The sequence below is a fragment of the Artemia sp. Qi Xiang Cuo genome, chromosome 1, assembly GCF_049724085.1.
Source record: "Artemia sp. Qi Xiang Cuo chromosome 1, ASM4972408v1, whole genome shotgun sequence".
NCBI classification, from domain to species: domain Eukaryota; kingdom Metazoa; phylum Arthropoda; class Branchiopoda; order Anostraca; family Artemiidae; genus Artemia; species Artemia sp. Qi Xiang Cuo.
Window position 1 is genome coordinate 93,474,911 of NC_142794.1, and position 22,267 is coordinate 93,497,177.

Consider the following 22,267-nt stretch of genomic DNA (forward strand, 5'->3'; position numbering starts at 1 on the left):
ATTGTCTTTCGAGGACTATAAAAAGAGGATTTTTGTTTAAGGAAAAGCAAAATCGTTAGAACTTAAAATAAACAGAGATTATTTCTTTATGTAACGGGGCTGTTATACGGCCCAAATATAACCTATTTGGTTACATCTGTATTTTATATTTTATAAAATACATTATTTTATATGTAACCTATTTTATATTAAAAAATGTAACCTACACAACAAAAACTTTGCTAGATAGGTGTATAAGCAACGATTGGACAATAAAAATTTATAATTACCAGCTGTCTCATTTAAAACTGGAACAAGGGGCTGGAGAGAATTACTGTTTCCAAGGGTGTTGGAACTGGTACACTGAGGACTAGTATGCCTAAATGACTGGGACCTGAAATGATGAAATTCGCAGCGAAAAATTATTTTCAACAGTTCGCGTACCAAAACTGCATACGAAATATATCAACTAAAGTTTACCTACGATCCAATAGAATTGTCTAGGATAATAGACGATATTTTTAATGTCAGATTAGTATTTCTCAGTTTCATCAAAAAAAAGTGGGAAAGTAAAGAAAATAGTTGTAAAATTCCACCATAATAATGCATTTTTACTCAATTACAAGAGACTAAAAGTCCTAATCTTACATACGGTATCAGAGTGAGACAGGGAGGGAGAGAGTGAGAGAGAGAGAGAGAGAGAGAGAGAGAGAGAGAGAGAGAGAGAGAGAGAGAGAGAGAGAGAGAGAGAGAGAGAGAGAGAGAGAGAGAGAGAGAGAGAGAGAGAGAGAGAGAGGAAAGAATTATTAGAAATCCCATTAGAGTTATTCCAAAAAAAAAAAAAAATGTTTATTGATTCAAAAGTACTGCTATAAAATCTATATCAGTACAGTGAAAAAGACGGTCGAACATTATTCAAATGGTGAAAATTGGCACATAATACATTTCTATCTTATAACAAGAGGCAGCTAAAAATTCGTAACCTTATATTCAGTATCAAAGAGAAACACAGTGAGACTGAGAGAGAGAAAATAAAAATTGTTGGAAATCCCATTAGGATTCAAGCAAAAAAAACTTTTTTTTATTAAATTCAAACTTACTGGTAGAAAATCTATCTCGCTAGAGGAAGATTGCTAAAAAAAACCATTGAAATAGTAAAAATCGGCAGGCAACACTTATTTTATACTGACTATACAACTTTGTGCTGAAGGTATGCCCAAAGCTACCTAGGATCTATTACAATAATCTGAAGAAGTTCCAGAAACTTTGATTTTGTATAAAGTGTTGCCAATAAGGAGATATTAATGCTAAGGAGATAATAATGCTAGGGAGTTGACACTAAGAAGATGAAGAAATTAAGAATATTGTTGGGAGATAAGGAGAATATTAAGAGTTTAATGCGTTACTATACATAGCTTGTTAAATTACATGTATTGCAATCGATTATTAAAATATTTCTTTTTACGCCATATCTGAAATCAAACTAGATCTTTCTATCTTTCTATCTAGATCTTACTATCTTTCCAAATTCGTTATTGCTCATTTTCAATCAATCTATTCTTAAATTAAGCTTAGTGTGTGAGAAGGGAAAGATGAGTTGAACAGTTTCAATGCTGCCTTAATATTGCGAGTTGGAGTAGATATTTGGTTGCCCCTAATGTTACCAACTATAGTATCATCCTCCAGCCCAAACATGAGTAAATACTGATTGCACATATAATAGAGCCCTTTAGCATGAGTTTGTTACGTAGGCACTTGGATTTTGAGGAGGAATTCGGAGGGGGGGGGAGGGTTAACATGTAAAAATTAAATACATTTTCTGGATCTTGAAAAAAAAATTCTTGAAGAACGGCTTCTTCGACAGCGTTTACAAGTGGCTGGCACCCTCAACAGATAAAATGCTTTGTGAGTCCCATACAAACCAGTTACATGTAGCATAGATGATGGAGTATCAGTGATACCCTACAGGAGCATACAATCTGTGTAACTTTATATACTTTTTGTGAAAAAATAATCCTAAGAATAACAGTGCTTACATCAAACACAGAATCTAATCATTAAGTAGCTTACCTTTGAAACGACTGTCTTCTTACATAGTTTTCTCTGACGTAATCAATAATTTGCTTCTGAGTTCTTCCGCTATATCTGTAAAAGAAGAACTTTAATTTCCAAACTGGGAATATAGAACCTTGTGTAGCTTCTTTATCGATGTTCAATACAGCATCATCAACCCTAGTCTCGTTTTTATTCTCTCTTTAGGCTTTAACACAACTTCAAATACTATCTTTACTTTATGATTGTCAATTATAGTCCTTCGGCCAAACGAAAAGAAGGTCGTCCCCGAGTGGAATGAGAGGATGTCGAAAGATAAGATTTAAAGGATATGGAGACTTCATGGGAGGGTAAAAAGAGGGAGGCTTTAAATAGATTGGGAAGGAGGAGGAGCGCACGTAGCTGTAGTTTAGTATTTTAATTTCTTTTGCCGTTTATTGGTTTTCTTTGTCAAAACTAATACCTCGAGGGCTGAAAATGCCATAATTCACACAAACAATAGATTTTCTATTCTAGTTACAGAAAGAAAACAGTAATATGGTCGAAGCAATAGCTTCAAACTAGCAAAAGGCGAACTACGGTCCCTAGAATTGAAAAAAACAAACAAACGTGTTCTTAAAGAAACTGACAAATGGCAACTGCTTCCCATGTGGCACTATTCTGAGAATGGTAACTCTAATTCAGAATTAATTATTGTGGGATGGGGTTGGCTTTTACTAGATTAGAATTAATGCTGCAACCATAACAAAAGAGATCTTGCCACAACAAAGTGGCACTTTCTTCCATTTTGTGCCAGAAAACGTTGATATTAAACAGAGGATCAAAATACCACGCATACAAATTCTAAGATTAATTCTAAGATTAGAAATTCTAAGAGATATTCTAAGATTACCAACAGGTTTTTCAGCCTACAACCATCAACTGGAGGATTTGAGCCCCGTATCTAGAAAGACAAAGAAACAAGGTTCTTTTTTTTTTACTAAACATGTTACAATTATTTGAATAAAAGACCCTTCAAAGGCAAGAACTTTGAGCTTGATAAGCAGAGTTTGGAAACGGGTGACCAAACCATTGTTTTCGTTATATTTAGATCCGGGAAACAATTCGTGGTACTGAACTCTAAAGAAAAAAAAATCTGCCTATAGTTATCATTATATAGTTAGTTAGGTATAGTTATATTAGCATGCATCTCTTAATTCACTTCTATTTTTACTACTTTTAGGTATACCAAAATACCGCATCTTGCATAGAGATGTTAATGGCTCAATGAAAATTAACTCCCTTTTATAAATACGTCTTAATAACTAAATACAAAGCGTCATATGGCACCACAAATGGTGCATTTTGTGCCGCTTCGGGAAAGACCAGATTTCAGACATTCACAGTAACATATCTACAAAACTAGCTCAAAGAAACTGACTTGTGATATAATATCTGAAGAATTCTGAAAACTAGCACTTGGCTGAAAACTGTGTAATATAAGTTATCGATAACATTGCCGGTGAAAGACTACTAAGACCTTAAACATCATTCTTCTATTTCCTCGAGGCTACTTATGGAATTTTCTGCTCCTAAGAGAGCATTTGGCTTTTTTGGGGGGTATGATGTGTTTTCAGTAAAAATCTAGTTTTTAAAATTCTACAGACATCTACACAGATAAAATTCTGCAGAAGACTTTGTTTGCTTAGTTTCAAGTAAATGCACCCTAGAACACCCACTTATTTATTATATCAAAATAAAGAATAATTGTAGATGCACAAAAATATGGCTTACCTGAAAGATGAGCCCCGACTGAAAATCTTCGCTTTTTGTCGAGGAACGTTCTTGACATTGATACATCTGAAGAAAGCATGATGTTCAACGCATTTCTTCCAGAAGCTTTTGCATTCATTTCTACCTTCAAATGCAAACTCAATCATGTCTTTATGGAAACCATGCTGCAAAATAAGAAGTAAACATATACTTATTAATTTCTAAGAGACTAATGCAGTTTCTGTTCGTGTTTGACGGCTCGTTAACTAAATCCCAAAGGTACCCACTTACAAAGGTTAAGTAGGCTGGCTGACTTTATGCTAGTAGGTCTACGGGTGAAAAAAACTCTGCTTTATTCACCCTCCCTTAAATTTTTAAGTATCTGAAAGACAAGTATAGGATAGGCTAAAATAGGATCTAATTGACGAGTGCTAAATGATAAATAAAAGTTCAAATAGAGATAAAAACCTTTTAATAGACAGTGTTGCACAAACAGTGATAGAAATTCACTAAAATACCAGATATTTCGGTCACACATGCAGTGAACGTCATAAGTAGTAAAACTTTTACTACTGATCAGTTTTACTACTGATGACGGTCACTGCATATGTGACCGAAATATCTGGTATTGTTTGTGAAATTTTATCACTGTTTGTGAAACACTGTCTATTAAAAGGATGTTATCCCTATTTGAACTTTCATTTATCGTCATAGAAAGGCAGTGTGGTCTCCGAAATTATCTACGAGTGCTAATTGGGGCTCTCAGCCACCTGGGGCTGTCCTTGTAGACCTGCATTTCCATGATTAGGAAAATGAAGGAATTATGATAACAAATTTAGCATTTCAAAAAAAATATACTTATCTTAAAATAAAATGTTTGGTTTCAACTGTTCATTATTCAATAAGCCCGTTTCTTAGACGGCTTACCAACTTAACACTAAATGTACCCACTTCGAAAAACAGTTAATAAGGGAAATTATCCTTTTAATGGGGGATGCGACGATGATAATAGCATGAAAAATAGCTTCGGATCTACAATTATTCGGATATTGTTTTAGAAACGGTACTAAACGTTTCTAGTCATATTTTTTTAGAAAAGATAGACTGTTTTAGATCGAATATTTGTCACCATAGTTGCCAGCATTCTTACTGGTTATTGGCAGTATAATTGCTCCCATATTATAATTGTTTTTCTATATTATCTGGCGTCTATTCAAGTAATAGATATACCGGAAGTGATGGATAAAGGCAGCAACACAATGACTAAAAAGATAAGTAATCTACAAAAGAAATGGATTAAGATTAATAGTGGAAAGATAATCTTTCGAACTCTAAGGAAGTTTAAGTGCAAAAAGGGTCGACTAGCCCTAAATTTTCATTCTATTTTATTTTATTTCATTAGCATTAACCAAACGTGACTTCTTTTGTGTATAGCGGTGGGTTAGATAATGCACAAGTACCCTTTTTTTATATTATTAAGATCCTTTCCTTGATTAGACACTTTCAGTTTACAGATCTTGTACCGGAAACATGCTTTATTCCGATGGTTATCAATCTTGTTTTTAAGTTTCAGTTTACTTTTTGTACGCATTTAAGTTATTGGGGGATCACCCTATATTTACTCCGCTTTATTTGTTCTGAAGACACATAGATATCCGTGTATCCGTGTGTTATTCGGTACCGGTGAAAAGAAAGACAGTTTTTTAAACCTCTTTCACAAAACAACTTAAATCTCATTTTATTCTATTCGCTGTGGAGAGTAAAACCATTAGGCTATTGGACGTCTGGGACATTTGTGACCTCATTCATATAGAAGATTTTTGCCAAATTAAGGCTAAAAAAAAAAAAAAAAAAAAAAAAAAAAAAAAAAAAAAAAACTCATCTTCGGCAAAATTTGGCATAATATTTGAAAAAGCTTTTCATACAAAAAATGTTTTCCATAACTAAAGCCAATAAACAATAAAATTACAAAAAATTTTGCACAGATTCTCATCTTCAGCAAATTTTTTATAACTATTCACGAATCTAATTTACAAGTTAGTTTATAATCATAAACTTTATTTCACTACCAGTGATAATGAAAACATAGATACATAGCAGATTTCACAAAGATCCAGTTTTAGTTGTATCTGATTAGACCCTTCTACTCTTCAAGTAAGTTTATAGTCCGGAAAATATAATCTCTATTAGATCACTCTCTAAAAAACGGCTAAATAGTATTACAACAGTAGCTAATCATGGTTGCAGTGATAGCTGCAATCCAGTAAAGAGCGAACCACGGCCCATAGTAAAAAAAAGTTAAATTGCGAAAAGAAATTTGTGGTGATTTCACAAAAAAGCCTGAAGCCCCTCGAAAATGGTGTCAGATCAAAATGAAAATTGTACCATTGGAATCAGCATAGTTGAAAACCTTGTAAAGAGAAATTACAGTACCCCCTCCTTGAACAACAAGGAACATCACATTTTTGCATGGGTAGCACTAATCTGTCTCCCATTTTGTTTTGTTTTTCTTTTATAGCAGGACTAGGGGGGTGACCAGAACATCACAGAAAGATGTGTAATAGCTCATTCGAACGAAAATTAAATTTTCTATTGTCCTTTTTAAGTGACCAAACAGATTGGAGGGCAAACTAGACCCCTCCCTAATTGCTTCCTCCCCCCAAAGTAATCCATTCACAATTTAGATATAGCCATTTTATTCAAAATAGTTCAATTGTCCAATATCTTTGGTTTTGGTGATGATATGGCCCTCAATAGTCCCTGGGAAATCGGCTGCACACTGTATCAGTGTCGGACGTATTTATATCAAGCGTATCGGTATGAGCGTATTGTTATTGGGCGTATCGGTATCACAGGTATCTAGAAAGATTTTTAATAGCTCATATAAAAGATATTTCTCATATCTACGTCCAGTGGCGTAATTTCGTCAAAATCCCGGGGGGAGGGGCAAAGTTGAAGTCAATTTTCGCAGTTCAAGTGAAAATGATAGAGAAAATTGAAAAATGAGCCATATATTACCATGGAGACAAAGATATACCAGACAACTGACCTGTTTCTCTGGATCCTTGAATTATGCAGGCTTATCTTCGTTTTGATAAGATTATTTGCAGAAACAAAATTTCTGCTGGGGGAGACAAAATGAGGTCGGGGAAGCAACCTTGGGTCTGGAGGAGTCAGTTGCCTCCTGCCCCATAATAAAATTACGCCCCTTTCTACGTCCTTCCTATAAATTCCATCATCAGCAAGTTCCAAATGGCACTGAAAACGGCACATTTGTTGCCATGTCTCAAGTGGAAAAGCTGAGGTTAGTAGGCTACTATTACTTTTTAGAACTACATTTAATGGCTCATTTGAAAGCTATTTTTCATATCATATCTACGTGATGTTTATCAATTATACCATCCGTAAGTGTGATATAGCACTAAAAACAACACTTTTGATGTCACTTCTTAAGTATAAAAACTTGGAAGTATAAAACGATATCATCATTGTAATAATTATGGTCCAAAACCCATAAACGGAGGCTTTCAAGAACACCTCCCGTATGTTCCTCCTTCAATCCCCCTTAATACGCTACGCAATTAAGGTACAATTACTAATATACCAAATTAGATTATTAGAGGTTTGGTTCTGTTGGTAAAGCGATCGACTTCGAATTAGAGTGGCTTACGTTCGACTCCTGCTTGGTTTTTTTAATCATGGTTTTCTCTCTTGTATACGATCATTTTCTGATAATTCACTGTTTTTGTAAATGTGATGCACTCATTTTCTAACGTATGTCCTATGAAGGTATTCAATCAAGCATTTTGATTCAAAAGGGAATAGAGGTCATCCAGTCCATATTTTGCAACGGCATTCTGAGTAGATCACTAAATCCAAAACCTAACGAGTGGCGTGATATTGTAAAAATCCTGTGGGGGCGTGGTCAACTTTGGCGGCAGTTTCCCAAATCAAGCGAAAATGACAGAGAAAACTGAAAACGAGCCATATAGTAATAAAAAAGGTAAAGATGTACTAAAGAAAATGACCTGTTTCAGTGGATGATTGAATTATGCAGGTTTACCTTAGTTTTGACAACATTTTTGGATAAATTAAATTTCAGATGCGAGAGGGGGGGGGGGGTAAACTGGGGTCTGGAGGAAAACTGAGGTCTGGGAGAGGAAGTTGCCCCATTTGCCCCATAGAAAAATTAAGCAACTGACCCTAACCCCCTACCACTTAGTGGTTGGAGAAGTGTAAGCATGTGGTTCTGGAACCACTCAAAGTTGTATATTAAAAGAAGGATTACTTATTGTTATACTTACTTATTAAAATTCTAAATTATTTTCTTGACAATTCCACCGCAATATTCTCTCCATACGTAAGATTGTTCATCCAAAGAGGAAGAAAGACGAATGAAAATAGTTCTTTAAGAGAATTCAGGTAATTCTTCCCAAAATTTTTGAAATGAAAACAAACTTAGTTTGTAATACCATATATCGTACCTACACAAGAAATGATCTCTTTTTCAAATTTCCATTCTTTCTGAGTAATGAGTGACTTTTTATTTAGGGACCAATAAATCCCAAAGCCTAAAGGCATATTTCTGTTGAGCTAGCAAAATTTTCCGCAAGTATGTCGATACATAAACCAGTCCGCTCAGTTAACCTTTTCTGTTGTAGCTAATCACCTAGAGCTACTTTCTTAAGTGCTACTAAATTTATTTTTTTAAAACAAGGAATTAAATATATATTTCTTTTTTTTTTTTTTTTTTTTTCAAAAAGAAACGACACTACGTTTTGATTTTTTGGTAAAGTTCTACCAAATCATATTCTTAAGTTAGGACAAAAGTGAATACACCATTCGATGCCTTTTTTTATGCTGATTACGAATATAATAATCATTTCTATCGGAAATGAATTTCACTTCCCCCGCCCCTATATATGCCAATTCAGGGTTAGGTTAGGTTGGGTTAGGTATATATAGAGTGGGGGGGGGGGCTGAGATGAATTTCCGATAGAAATTATTGCTATATTCGTAATCAGCATAAAAAAAGGCATAAAATGGTGTATTCACTTTATTCCTAACTCAATAATATGATTTGGTAGAACTTTACCGATTTTTTTTTCACTCAAAACTTATTTTTTCCTTTAATTCATGTACGGCTTCAAAGTTCTGCTCCTTAATAGGGGGTGAGGTTCCTTATATCCCCTATATTGGAGGTGATTAGAAATTATATAAAAAAAAATCTTTCAACTGAAACTAAGGACCAATATTAAAGTGTTATTATTGTTATTAGTGTGTGCAGTGTTATTTCTAAATTAAATTTTAATCAAAAACGAGCATATTAATTAAAAAAAAGGTTTTCCGTGGGAAGCAAAGAGCGAAGTTGAAACTTAAAACGAACAAATTCTATTACTTCACAGCCTATCTAACATATATCAATAAAACTAATGCAAATAAATCAACTGGTAATATTTCCCTATGTTTGTAACATTCCAGACACCTAGCTTTACTGAAAACACAAAACAATATAGGAGTTTTGGTACGGTAAAAGTAAACCTTTAAGGACACTTTTAACAATATAAAAGTAAAGCATTTTTAGATTGTTGCTTTATTTATTTTTCCTTTAATTTGACATTACTTCTGCACAATTAGCTCAGTTCATTTATTGACTATCGTTTGGATCTGAAATGGAAATTTCTTGATTTTTTTGTAAACACGTTAAAGGTGTTACTACAAGCTCGCATCAGAATTAGTATCACAACTTAAAATTCTCCGTTGTATAGAGAGAAATAACTGGATTTCCAGAGTCCCTATTATGGCTGATATGTTCTTCATTTCGAGTAATACTAGGTGAAACTAAGTTGTTGCCTGGTAAGCCAAACCATTTTTGACGAGCTATGCAACAACTTTGAACTCGTTGTATTTCGGCCTAAGTTTTTAAGACGATCCTAATTCTAAACTGAAAATTACTGATGTCGCAGCTTCTGTAGAACTATACAAAACATTAAAGATTAAATCTTTGTTTTGAGGCTACGTATTTACTCTTGACTCCTAAATTAACATTCCTATTTTTTATACTTCGCTTTCGTGTCTTTAGTAAAGCGCAAGTTTTCTGTAATGTTACAAACTTATATACCTCATACTGAAATAACAACTTCCAATAAAAATAATGCAACTGGTGGATATTCGTAGAAACGAAAAAATCTCCATAGTGGTCTCTCCTGATACTAGTACACATCGTGCGTTATTAGTCTAGTCAATCTATGGTTTGACCCGGTAGGAACTGATTCGAAAGAAAAAAAAATTAGCGACCACCCGCTACCTAAAATCGGCCAAATTTGACGATGAGTCGACGGGCGAACTAAAAACTGAATTTCTAAATAACTCACTAAAGAAAAGTAGAAAACTCATTTTCTTGAGTTTAAAACACCATAGGGCAAGATTCTGGCATTAGATTAGCTTTCCAGACACTTTTTAAGGGTTTAGCTACTCCGTTTATCTTAAATTTCTCGGGGTAGTACGAATAAACGAGGGAAAACGTCTAGCGTGTCGGGCCTGCCTAGTCTATATTGATCTGGTGCTTACCAAACGTCAAATTCGTTCAATAGCAATTGGGCCTGCTTCAGGCCAAAACCATTGTTTTGAGGCCAAAAATAGCAAAACTGTGTTACTGCAGAATGATCTCTTTTTCTACTAAAAGAGGGCACTAGAACTTACAATTCTCGACTGAATAAGTCAACTTCTAAGATTCTAAGATCCTGGGTTAGATAATATCAATCCTAAAAAAAATTCATAATAGTCCGACATTCTAGGAATCAAGTGGGGGGATCAATAAGAGTCCAATTTGATTATAGGAATTTTAAAATTTTTGATTTATGTGAGGAATTCAACATTATCCTGGTACGTGCCTGGTTAAAATTTGAAAAATATTAGCCAAAATAAAAGGTAGATCAAAAATTATAGAAAAAGCAAAAAAGGGAAGAATTACAGACATGTGAGGAAAAATACTTCAAAATTTTAGCAATAAAATTGTCACAGAAATACACGGTACCTGACTTCCGTCTGCATGAAGTTTAATCAGGAACTTCTTTCTTTTAAATGATAACTTCCTGATTTTGGCCCAAGAAAAAAGGTTTATTTTTGTTGTCTGTTGAAACACGCATACTCCTTGATGGGCAACAGCCAAACTTAAAGGCACTCCCTCGTGATCCTATATATGAAAATGAAAAAAAAATAAATAGATAACAACAGAGAGCACAGCTTAAAAAAAAGCGTTTATTATAATTTATAAAACATAATTTATAAAATATACTAGGAAGACAAAACGGAGAATATACGACATGGAGGATTGTGAAACTACAACGGTCTACTTTTGTTTCGGTCTGAAACTATTTTCGAGGGGCTCTTACTCCAAATTCCTGTAAGTTTATTTTCAAAATAACTACTTTACTATCAAAACATTTGCTGTAACATTTTATTATTCGATTAATGGAAATAATAGTTACCCTTCCTGAATCAGCAAAAATATTTCTCACTAAGCAGTTACAAAAAAAAACTTTTGGTTACTATGGGCCGTAGTTCGTTCTTTACTACATTACAGCTATCGGAAAAACCATAAAATAATTTTGGGATTATAAAATTTATTCTTGCTACTATGGTTTAATTACATCTCTTAATCTTCAACCTGTTTGTTGCAAGAACTAACAATTTGGAAAGTTATAGACTATTAGGCATTTTCAGTTTGGCCTAGCCCATCGTTTCATATATTTGGTAGCCTGTATATGCGTACTGTAGGAATCAAGCCAGCGGCCAGAAATTCCGATTCGACAACATCCTATCCGATCCGATTCGACAACATTTTCGGGCTGTTTCAGGGTAAATGTATTTTTGCAATAAAGTTGCATTATTTCGATTATTCGAAATAATAGTGAACAATTCCTCAACTGACTTCAAATGGCAATTCTTTTTTAACGGAGCAGTGTTTTTTTGTGTTTTTAAACTTTTGACTACTACGAGCTGAGGTTCACTCTTTACTAGGTTGCAGTTATATTTGCGAACTTGTTTATAACTTATAAAAAGCATTTTAACAAAAAGACGAGGATAGACAGATAACTTTTTATAAAGGCCATTACAAGGCTTGAGTTGGAAATAACAAATAATTCGAGATTTAAGATATGCAAGTGCAAAATAACAACGGCTTATTTGAACTTGGGTTGCCTGGACAGGTACCTAGACAGGCAATTTAGAAGCTATGATGTCGACCAACCTCGAAATTTCAAACGGATGTCCTAAGGGGTAATAAAAGGACCAGATATCTGCCTTTTTAATGAGATTTAACATACCTTTTTCAGTAAAAGTAAATGAATAGAATCAAACAGCTCATCACATTATCTGAGCGAAAATACGAACAAAACAAACTAGACAAAAATAAAAACACAAAAACCAAAATTAAAAGAGTTGAAAAATACAAGTCTCCTTGAGAAGGAAAAATGATTTTTCTCAAGAGAAAATCCTTGAGGAAGTTTAAAGGAAACATGTTCACATTTTCTGAGCGAAAATAAGAGCAAAATGAATCGGATAAAAACAAAAGGACGAAAACGGACAACGTGAAAAGTAAAAAGAAATAAAAAAATGGAAAGTAAAAAAAACTAATCACAACAACAGCAAACTTTAGTTATAAAGGCTGGAAAGTTATAGTGGGCTGCAGCCACTTACCAGCTGCTTGGCCCCGTCACATGGCACGCAGCAGGCTCTATATATGGATTCTCACTGTCGGTTGTCTTCTAACCGCAGACAACTTGCTGTCTTTTCATACTGCAATCTTTTCAAAGATATTTGCCTATTAAAGCAAGTCCGATTTCTAACAACGATATCTACTAAGCTTGTTATATGATATTTAGACCATTTTGAATAGAATAGCTATCTCGAAATTTCTATTAGATGCATTTCGGGACAATACGACTTGTGTGTGTGGGGGGAGGGGGAACTGCCCTCCAATCCCTTTGACTCTTAAAAAGAACACTAGAGCGTCTGATCACCAATCCAATGAGCCCCTTCCGAAGTTTATATGACCACGCTGTCTATATAAACCTTATATGTCCCAAAGCCATAACTTACAACCCTTACCCTGAGGGCTGGGGGTTTTGTTATCGTCAAAGACATAATTTCCAGACCTTGCTGATACACTGAACAAAATGACTATCTCAAAATTTTGATTGGACGTGTTTGGGGAAATTATGGATGTGGGGGTGGGGGGGGGGCATTTGCCCTCTGATCACTTTCCACTAATAAAAAAGGCACTAGTCTTCTCAATTTCCAATCAAATCAGCCCTTTTTGAAGCTTCTACAACAAAACTTTCTATAAAAAACCTTAAATGCCCCAAGGGCATAACTTACGACCCTCTTCCTGAGGGCTACGTGGGAGGATTGTCATCCTCAAATACGTAATTTCCACACCTTTCAACTACTTTGAACGAAATGGCCATATCAAAATATTGATCGGAAATGTTTGAGGAAATGATGGGAGTTGGGGGGATTCTCCCTCCGAATACTTTCTACTATTAAAAAGGGCACTAGCCCTTTCAATTTCCAATCAAATGTGCCCTTTTTGAAGTTTCTACAACAAAACTTTCTATAAAAACCTTATATGCCCCCAGGGCATAACTTACAACCCTTGTCCTGAGGCCTGTGGGGAGGTTATCATCCCCAAAGGCCTAACTTCCAGAACTATCAACTGTGTTTAACAAAATGGCTATCTCACAATTTTGATTGGATGTGTTTTGGGAAATGGTGGGCGTGAGAAGGGTGTTAATTGCCCCTCAATCACTTTCGACTATTCAAAAGGGAAGTAGTCCTTTCAATTTCTAATCGAATGAGCCCTTTTTGACGTTTCTACATCATCGTTTTCTTTAAAAAAAAACCTTACATGCCCCCAGGGCATAAATGCTAATCCTTGCCCTGAGGGCTGCAGGGAGGTTGTCATCCTCAGAAACATAATTTACAGAACTTTCATCAACGTTGAAAAAAATGGCTCGCAAAATTTTGATTGTATGCGTTTGGGAAAATGGTGGGCGTGAGAGGGGGTTAGTTGCCCTCCAATCACTTTCGACTATTAAAAAAGGCACTAGCCCTTTCAATTTCCAAACATATGAGCCCTTTTTGAGTTTCTAGGACAACGCTTTCTATAAACACCTTAAATGTCCCCATGGCGTAAATTACAACCCTTGTCCTGAGGGCTGTGAGGGGTTGTCATCCTTAAAGACCTAATTTCCAGAACTTTCAACTACGTTGAACAAAATTGCTGTTTCAAAATTTTGATTGGATGTGTTTGGGGAAATAGTGGGCGTGAGAGGGGTGTTAGGTGCCCTCCAATCACTTTCGACTATTAAAAAGGGCACTAGCTTTTTCAATATCCGGTCGAGTGAACCCTTTCTGAAGATTATACGACAACGCTTTCTATAAAAACTTTATATGCCCCCAGGGCATAATTTACAACCCCTGCCTTGAGGGCTGTGAGGGGGCTGTCATCCTCAAAGACACAATTTCCAGACCTTTCAACTATGTTGAACAAAATGGCCACCTCAAAATTTCGATGGGATGTGTTTTGGGAAATTGTGGGCGTGAGAGGGGGGTCACTTGCCCTCCAATCACTTTCGACTATTAAAAAGGGCACTAGCTCTGTCAATTTCCAATCAAATTATTCCTTTTTGAAGTTTCTAAAACAACGCTTTTTGTTAATAAGACCTTTTATGCCCCCAGGGCATAACTTAAAACCCTTGCCCAGAGGGCTGCGGGAGAGGGTCATCCTCAAAACCTAATATCTGGACTTTTTAACTATGTCAAACAAAATATCTTTCACAAAATTTAGATTGGATGTGTTTGGAGAAATGGTGGGTGTCAGAGGGGTGTTAGTTATCCTCAAATCATTTTCGACTATAAAAAATAGGCACAAGCCCTTCCAATTTCCAATCGAATGAGCCCTTTTTGAAGTTTCTACAACATCACTGCTATATATAAAAACCTTATATGCCCCTGGGCATAACTTAGAACCCTTGCCCTGAGGGTTGTGGGGGGTGTACTCCTCAAAAACATAATTTCTATATGTAAATCAACTACGCTGAACAAAATGGCTATCTCAAAATTTTAATTGGATGTGTTTGGGGAAATGGTGGGCGTTGAAGGGGTGTTAGTTGCCTTTCAATCACTTTCGACTGTTGAAAAGGGTACTAGCCCTTCAAATTTCCAATCGAATGAGCCCTTTTCTAAGTTTCTACGACAACTCCTTCCATACGAAGCGCCATGGTCAAAGACCAAAAAAAAAAATATGTAAAATAATAATACATTGTGCCAACATCGTTCTTTACTTAGCCAGCGCTATTGCGCTGCCTATGATTATTGCTGCAAGAAATTGTTTACTATGTTTTACTAAGTGCAAAGTGTTGAAAAAGAGCAGGATAGCCCTCTTTTATTCCCTTTTTCTATTCTCAATTAGAATCCCTGAAGTAAAACACGCTACCCATCCCAATTAAAAGGTTATTTTCATTTATTTGTCTTAAAATAATGCATATGACAACAAATAAAACCCAAAAGCGACTCTTTAATAGATTATTATTGATTGTAAAATACTATACATCAATTTTATTCGCCCTGCTTCTTTTACAACACTTTTTTTTAGTATTTTCGGGCATACTCTGAGACTGCTATCTGATTGTGGATAAAATGCACATTTCTCCTCAAAACTTCGGTCAGAGCTATTGCTGAAAATCCAGCTTTGAATTCCCCTATTTGCTTCTGTCAAATTTGCACTTGTCACCTAATCTTTATTTACAGCTACTACTACTAATGCACAGTAAAGCCACCTGAGGCCAACACAGCTGGGAACGGCATTCCTACACCCAGACCTTTTCAAAGCTTCACTCTACACCCCTTCTATGAAGTTATATTTTCATCTAAATCCTTTGTTATGACCTATTTGTACCCCATTTAGAGATCAACTTCCTTTTTTTTCGGTAAACGGAAAAGCTTTAATTGGGTTTCTTTGTAATATTTAGATTTATAAGAGTTGTTAAAAAATCATTGAAATAATTGGATAATTATGATTAAGAGACAAAATTACTATATTAATAGCTAATTATTTATTCATAAAATTTATAAAAGTTCTACAAAACAGAAAACGAAATTGAAAATTGTTACTATCTTTTATTTTCTCTCCACTGATACATAATCCATTATAAAATGCCATTGCTCTATCATAGAAATTGCAGCCACTTTTCTTGATTTTCAATCTAATATATTTCCCTTATAGTTAAAACCAAGGGACGATAAGTTTCCTGTATAGGGGTATCGGACCAGGCAGTTCTAATAGTGTACTTTTTGTTTTGATCTGACTCTATTTTTAGGAGTTATAAAAGGTAAAAGATAAAAAATATGGTATTAAACTTTACAGTCCCTACCGGCGGTGCTGATCTCCGTTTCTTGGCCCTTCAGCCAGGAAGTGCAATTTTAGGAGCTTAGGATTTATGGGGTATTATATTTCTTAGTATTGGACATGATCGTCTCTTACTAGGTTGCTAGCTATCGCTGCAACCCGGATGACGCGAGTCCTTCAAAAAATATCGCTATTACTACTACTACTACTAACAACTCACTGCAGCACCAAGCCACCCGAGGCCAACAGAGCTACGCAAGTTCCTCCTCCATCCCAATCCATTCAAAGCCACTCTCTTTATACACTCCCGGGAAATTTTTCCTTAAGACATCCTTCCACCCCAACCAGGGACGACCTGCTTTTCGTTTGGCCCTAGACGGTTGGCCGACAACGACAAACTTTGGCAATCTGTCATGATTCATCCGCAGAACGTGTCCTAACCACCTCAGCCTTTCTCTCAATGTAGCGTTTGAAAGCAGGATTGAACCCCAATTTTCGTACAGCCTACTGTCTGAGATACGGCCAGTCAGTCAGGTACCCAAAACAATCCGTAGGCAATTTCTTTAAAACACATCTAGCAAATCTTCCTTTATTTTTCGGAGTGCTCACGCTTCAGAATCATACTTGACCACTTTCATCACTGTAGCTACCAGTATTCGAAACTTGGTTCGCAGACTTATCTTCCTTTTCTTCCAAACCTTTTTTTGAACTGTGAAAAAACACCCTGGGCTTTGGCTATCATAATGTTAACATCTTCACTGCACCCACCGTTTTTACTAATATTACTACCCAGGTAAGTGAAGCTGTCCACTTGGTCGATTTTCTCGTTACCCAGCATCTCCTTTTCATCTTCACTTATTCATAGCCTTACTAACTTAGTCTTTTTAACATTAATTTTGAAATCTTTTATTGCACCCTGAAATCGCAAAACCTCTAAAGGTTCATTCATTTTGTTAGCACTTTAATCTAGGATGCTTAAATCATCAGCGTAACCAAAGTCCAGGAGACTTTCACTTCCTTACTTGCTTCTGTGTTCCCCCATTGCCTTTGCAGTGGTCCTTAAGAGTAGTCCCCGAAGCCGCGCCACGCCGAAAGGACGGAGGGGAATGTGTGAGTCAGTATCGGCGGCGGCGCGCCGCCCGACGCACCTAAATTTTTTTGGCGGCGCGCCGCCAATTTTTGACCGGCGGCGCGCCATGGCGCGCCGATTTTTCTGATTAACAATAATAATAAAAATTCCACTTCACCAAGCACGTTCAACCTCGATTTTAGTAAGGATTTTTAAATGGTTGGCTAAAAACATACAAGAACAATATGACAAAACAGGAATTTGTTGGGCCGTGCGGAAAGTGTTTATGTTCACCGTCGATCAGACCAAGTAGAATTATCATTTTTAGCCACTAGACCCAGGGAAACCTATTTTGTTTTTATGTCTAACATCGCATTGTTCCTATAAAATCCCGTGTTTAGTCATTTCCTTCTTGTTAATTATTTGGGAAAAAAAAAAAAAAAAAATAACAACATCGAAAAAACACTGTATACAAATCAGATACCATGGTTTAACAACACCAACAATTTTAAATCAGTGGTTACATCACTTCAGTTACAATTGATGTAACAAAAGTGAGTTTGTTCACTCTACCTGGAGCCATTGATCTTTTTGCAGTCACTACCAGTCCTGTCGTGCTAAAAAGCCGTTTAGCTGGGGCACATGTGGTCGGTACAGCCAGAACTTGACGAGCGTAAACTGCCATTCGCGGGATCTGATACTAGTATTGGACTTTGGGGTCCCACAGAATGCCGCAAATGGGCTTCTTCTTTGTATCTACCAAGCGGGAAACTACCGCAAATCAGCATCGATAAATAAATGAAATCCAAAACGAACAAAAATAACAGTAAATAACTGAGTCAAACTCAAAACGAGCAGAAATTAACATAAGTTGGGCTCAAAACCCCTATGCCTTCCCAAGGCCAGAACATAATTTTCACTTTACTGAAAAAATATAAATGTTTTTTACTTCTATAACTTTAATAAATCAAATAATATTAACATTTTGATTACTAAATATCAGTATATGTATATTAAACTGACAATGCATATTCATTTGTATTTTTTTCAGTAAAGTACAAATTATGTTCTGGCCTTGGGAAGACATAGGGGTTTTGAGCCCAATTTATGTTATTTCTGCTCGTTTTGAGTTTGACTCGGTTATTTATTGTAATTTCTGTTCGTTTTGGGTTTCTTTTATTTATCGATGCTGATTTGTGGTAGTGGTTCACGCTTGGTAGACTATTTGATTCTATTTTGCTCATTTTTGGTTTAATGGAGTTCTTTACTTTTCTTTGAAAAAACTTATTTTTTGGAAACAGTTTTTTTAATTAATTTCTGTTCGTTTTATATTGACATAGTCTTTTCAGGGAAAAAGAAAATCATATCTTTTCGTTTTTTTAAGAATTTATAGTTTGGCCTGCTATTTGTATGCTGGAAAACAATTTTCAGCAAAATTTAACAACATAGACCCTTATAAAAATCTGGACCTAAATAGTAGTGTTTAATTTAGTTTCATACCTCCTCTAGTTGACCTGAAATGGAAAACTTGATAACATTCGCAAAAAAATTTGTTTACTTTCTTTGATAGCTTCGATACACTTACGCTATTTTGATTTGGTCAAATTTTAAGAGCAGAAGAAGCCCTGAAAGTTTGAACATAATACCCTCAGTCGTTCTTGGGATACTGTTGAGATGCCTTATTGGGAATTAGCATAAACACAGTGCATTTTGATTTAAACTTAAGGCAACATTTACTTTTTAAACATAAAGGCAAATGGGAGGATCGGCGTGGGAGGGGGATTAGTTTCCCTTCAATCACTTTCGGCTATTAAAAAGGACATCAGCCCTTTCTATTTTCAATCGAATGAGCCCTTTTCGAAATTCCTTTTCGAAGACAACTCCTTCGATACGAAGTGCCCTGGTCTAAACAACAACAACAAAAAAATTATACATTATACCCACATCGATCTCTACTATAAAAATGTCAAGCCTTCCAATCACTTTCGATTATTAAAAAGGGCACTAGGCTTTTCGATTTCCAAACTAATGATCCCATTTTGAGTTTCTACGACAACGCTTTCTATAAACACCGTATATGCCCCCAGGGCATAAATTACAACCCTTACCCTAAGGGCTGTGAGGGTGGTTGTCATCCTCTAAGACCTAATTTCCAGAACTTTCAACTACGTTAAAAAAAAATGGCTATCTCAAAATTTTGATTGGATGTGTTTCGGGAAATGGTGGGCGTGGAAATGATGTTAGTTGCTTTCTAGTCATTTTCGACTATTAAAAAGGGCTTAAGCCCCTCCAATCTCTAATTGAATGAGCCCTTTTCGAAGTTTCTACGACAACTTCTTAGATATGAAGTGCCCTGGTCTAAAGGAAACATAATACATTGCGTCAACATCGTTCTTATATACCTCCAGGGCATAACTACAAAACCCTTGCCCTAAGGGTTGTGAGCGAGTAACCTCCTCAAAAAACATATTTTCTCTCTGGAAATCAGTTACTCTGAACAAAATGGCTATCTTAAAATTTTGATTGGATGTGTTTGGGGAAACGGTGGGCGTGGAAGGGGTGTTTCCGGCCTTACAATATATTTTTAATGTTAAAAGGTGCAATTTCCTTTCCAGTTTCCAATAGAATTTTACAATTTTGATTTTTAAACTAAAAATAATTCGTTAAGATGTGCCCTGGTATGAAAAAAAAAAAAAAAAAAAATAATACATTGTGCCAACATCGTTATTTACTTAGGAATCCCGATTGCGCTGCCTATTACAACATCCTGAATTGCCTAATGCTCTTTTACCTACCTCTTTTCATCCGAAAAATCAGAAAGAAAAATGAACAGAATTTTAAAGTGGAAGGTAGAATTTTTGTTTCAAGAAAAATTTCTTCTTCTCCTTCCGATGAACCGATATACATGGCGAGCCAAAGATGACAGTATTTATTTTTAAGAAACAGATTATCCGGGATTACGGTTGAAGCCCGGAGGTCGATATCGATACGCAAAAAAGAGAGAAAAAAAAAACAAAAAAAAAAACGGCGGCGTATTCTGGCCGCCCCCGCCGATAGAATCAGCGGCGGCGTCAGCGCGCTGATGCAAGCTCGGCGGCGCGCCGCCGACTTTTCGGCACGGCTTCGGGGTCTACTTAAGACAAAGTCCATCAGAATGACGGACCTTTTGATGGAAGAGCTTTTGCCTTCGCAAAAGCTCTTCCATCAGCTGAATCAAAGACTTGCTCATAATCCATACAACTGAAGACCAAAGGTGTTTGGGGGACTCAGGCACTTCTCAATTATTAATCTAAGAGTAAAAATTTGGACGATACGCCCTCTATGCTTCCTAAAACCATACTTTTCATTTCTTAAAACTTATCTACAGCACATCTAAGTCAAGTTTCATTATATTAAGTAATTTGCTACCTACAGAAACCAGGCTAATGCCTCGATAGTCCCCACAGATACTATTATCACCTTTCGTATACAGGAGTTTGATTAGTTTTCCTAAAATCGCTAGGTACTTTCCCCTTTTTCAAAAATCATATTCATAGTCTTCAGTAGCATATTTCTAACCTCATAACCACCATATTTAAGAAACTCATTTACCACAATATCTACACCTGGGGCCTTATTATTTTTAAATCCTTTTAGTACTGTCACTAATTCTTCCTTCTAAAACTAATCTTATTTAAATCGCTAAGCCTTGATGAAATATCAACAATCTATAATAAAATATCACAAATTCTTTATAAAATCACAGAGTAAAATTCTCTGCAGAAGAGTAGCCTTCTGCCTTTTAACTGTTTTTTCTAAGTTGAAACAGTAACAAACAAGTCACAAGAAATCAGTTACCGGAATCACTCAATGATGACATCACACCCCAGCGAAGAAACTTTTCAACAGATACGAGTGGTATATTATCTTGTCGAAAGATATGTGTGTTACATTATCTTGTATTTGATGATGGAGTCGTGGTCAAAAATTGCATTTTATAGTAAAATTATCTTTTGTTACTAAGAAAAAGCATTTGATATGGCAATATCCTTTCAAATGAGCACTTAAAGCATCTCTGTATGAAGTTTCAGTGCCCCATTAGCGGCAACAGAAAACAAAAAAGAAGAAGAAGAAGGAGGATTATATCAAAGGAAAAACATCACTTTTCCTCTCCACATCACTTACGACACGGAGACCTCCAAAAATTTCAAGATTTCTGTCGACAAATGTGTTATATTCATGTCTGAGCCCTTACCCCCAGGAAATATCGCATGATCTCCTTCTCCCCCCCCCTCATGATCGAAGCTACAGATCATGCAATGCTGTACCTACTGGGTGACTAAGCTACTTCGAAAACTATGATTCTAATCCCAAATTATGCGATTTTTCTTCCGTGTAATCTACGTGTCTATATATATATATAAGACAAGATGACCCTTCAATATTCCTTGGTTAGTTTTACCCTTTTCCACTTCCCTAAGGGCAGGTGCGCATTAATATACTGTTCCTGTCCAAAGCCAATGAAAAAAGGAAGCCATGAGCTGGGTCAAGGGAAACGGTAGGATTTGCAAATCACCAATTCTACCCAATCATCGTTGCCACCTGTAGCACTTTTGTCTCCAATGGACAAAAGTTGTTTTCCTAGTTACTCAAGATGGGAGACCGTAATTCTCCTATTTGGGTTTTTCGGCTACAGAGATTCCAATGGTGCAGATTTCGTTTCGATCTAACACCATTTTGTGGGGTTTTTGGCTTTTATTCGAAATTCCTACAAATTTCTTTTCACTATAAACTTTTACCATTAGGATTAATTAAAACAATATATTTTCGATTCATTTTTTACTAGGCTTCCCCTACTGGGACAACCATGATAAAATTATGCTCGTTTAAAGTTGGGCTGGATTATACATTTTAATTTGCTTTTTTAAGAATTCATTTATATATCTATATGAAAATATGACATTTTTATGTTTGTGATTATTGTAATTATGTCATCACTAATTTTAATTTCTGTTCATTCTTGG

The 22,267-nt window shown here is 35.8% G+C and overlaps 1 protein-coding gene across 1 annotated transcript in view; it reads right to left on the reverse strand.

Annotated features, from left to right (window-relative positions):
- Window positions 1-22,267, reverse strand: part of Cdep (Chondrocyte-derived ezrin-like domain containing protein) — a 161,626-nt gene that overhangs the window by 68,045 nt on the left and 71,314 nt on the right. Inside the window, exons 7-10 of the mRNA XM_089087847.1 lie at window positions 10,820-10,978; window positions 3,805-3,968; window positions 2,050-2,124; window positions 270-373 (exon numbers count right to left, since the gene is read on the reverse strand). Of these exons, the coding sequence (XP_088943973.1) occupies window positions 270-373; window positions 2,050-2,124; window positions 3,805-3,968; window positions 10,820-10,978 (502 nt within the window). The remainder of the gene's footprint in view (window positions 1-269; window positions 374-2,049; window positions 2,125-3,804; window positions 3,969-10,819; window positions 10,979-22,267) is intronic.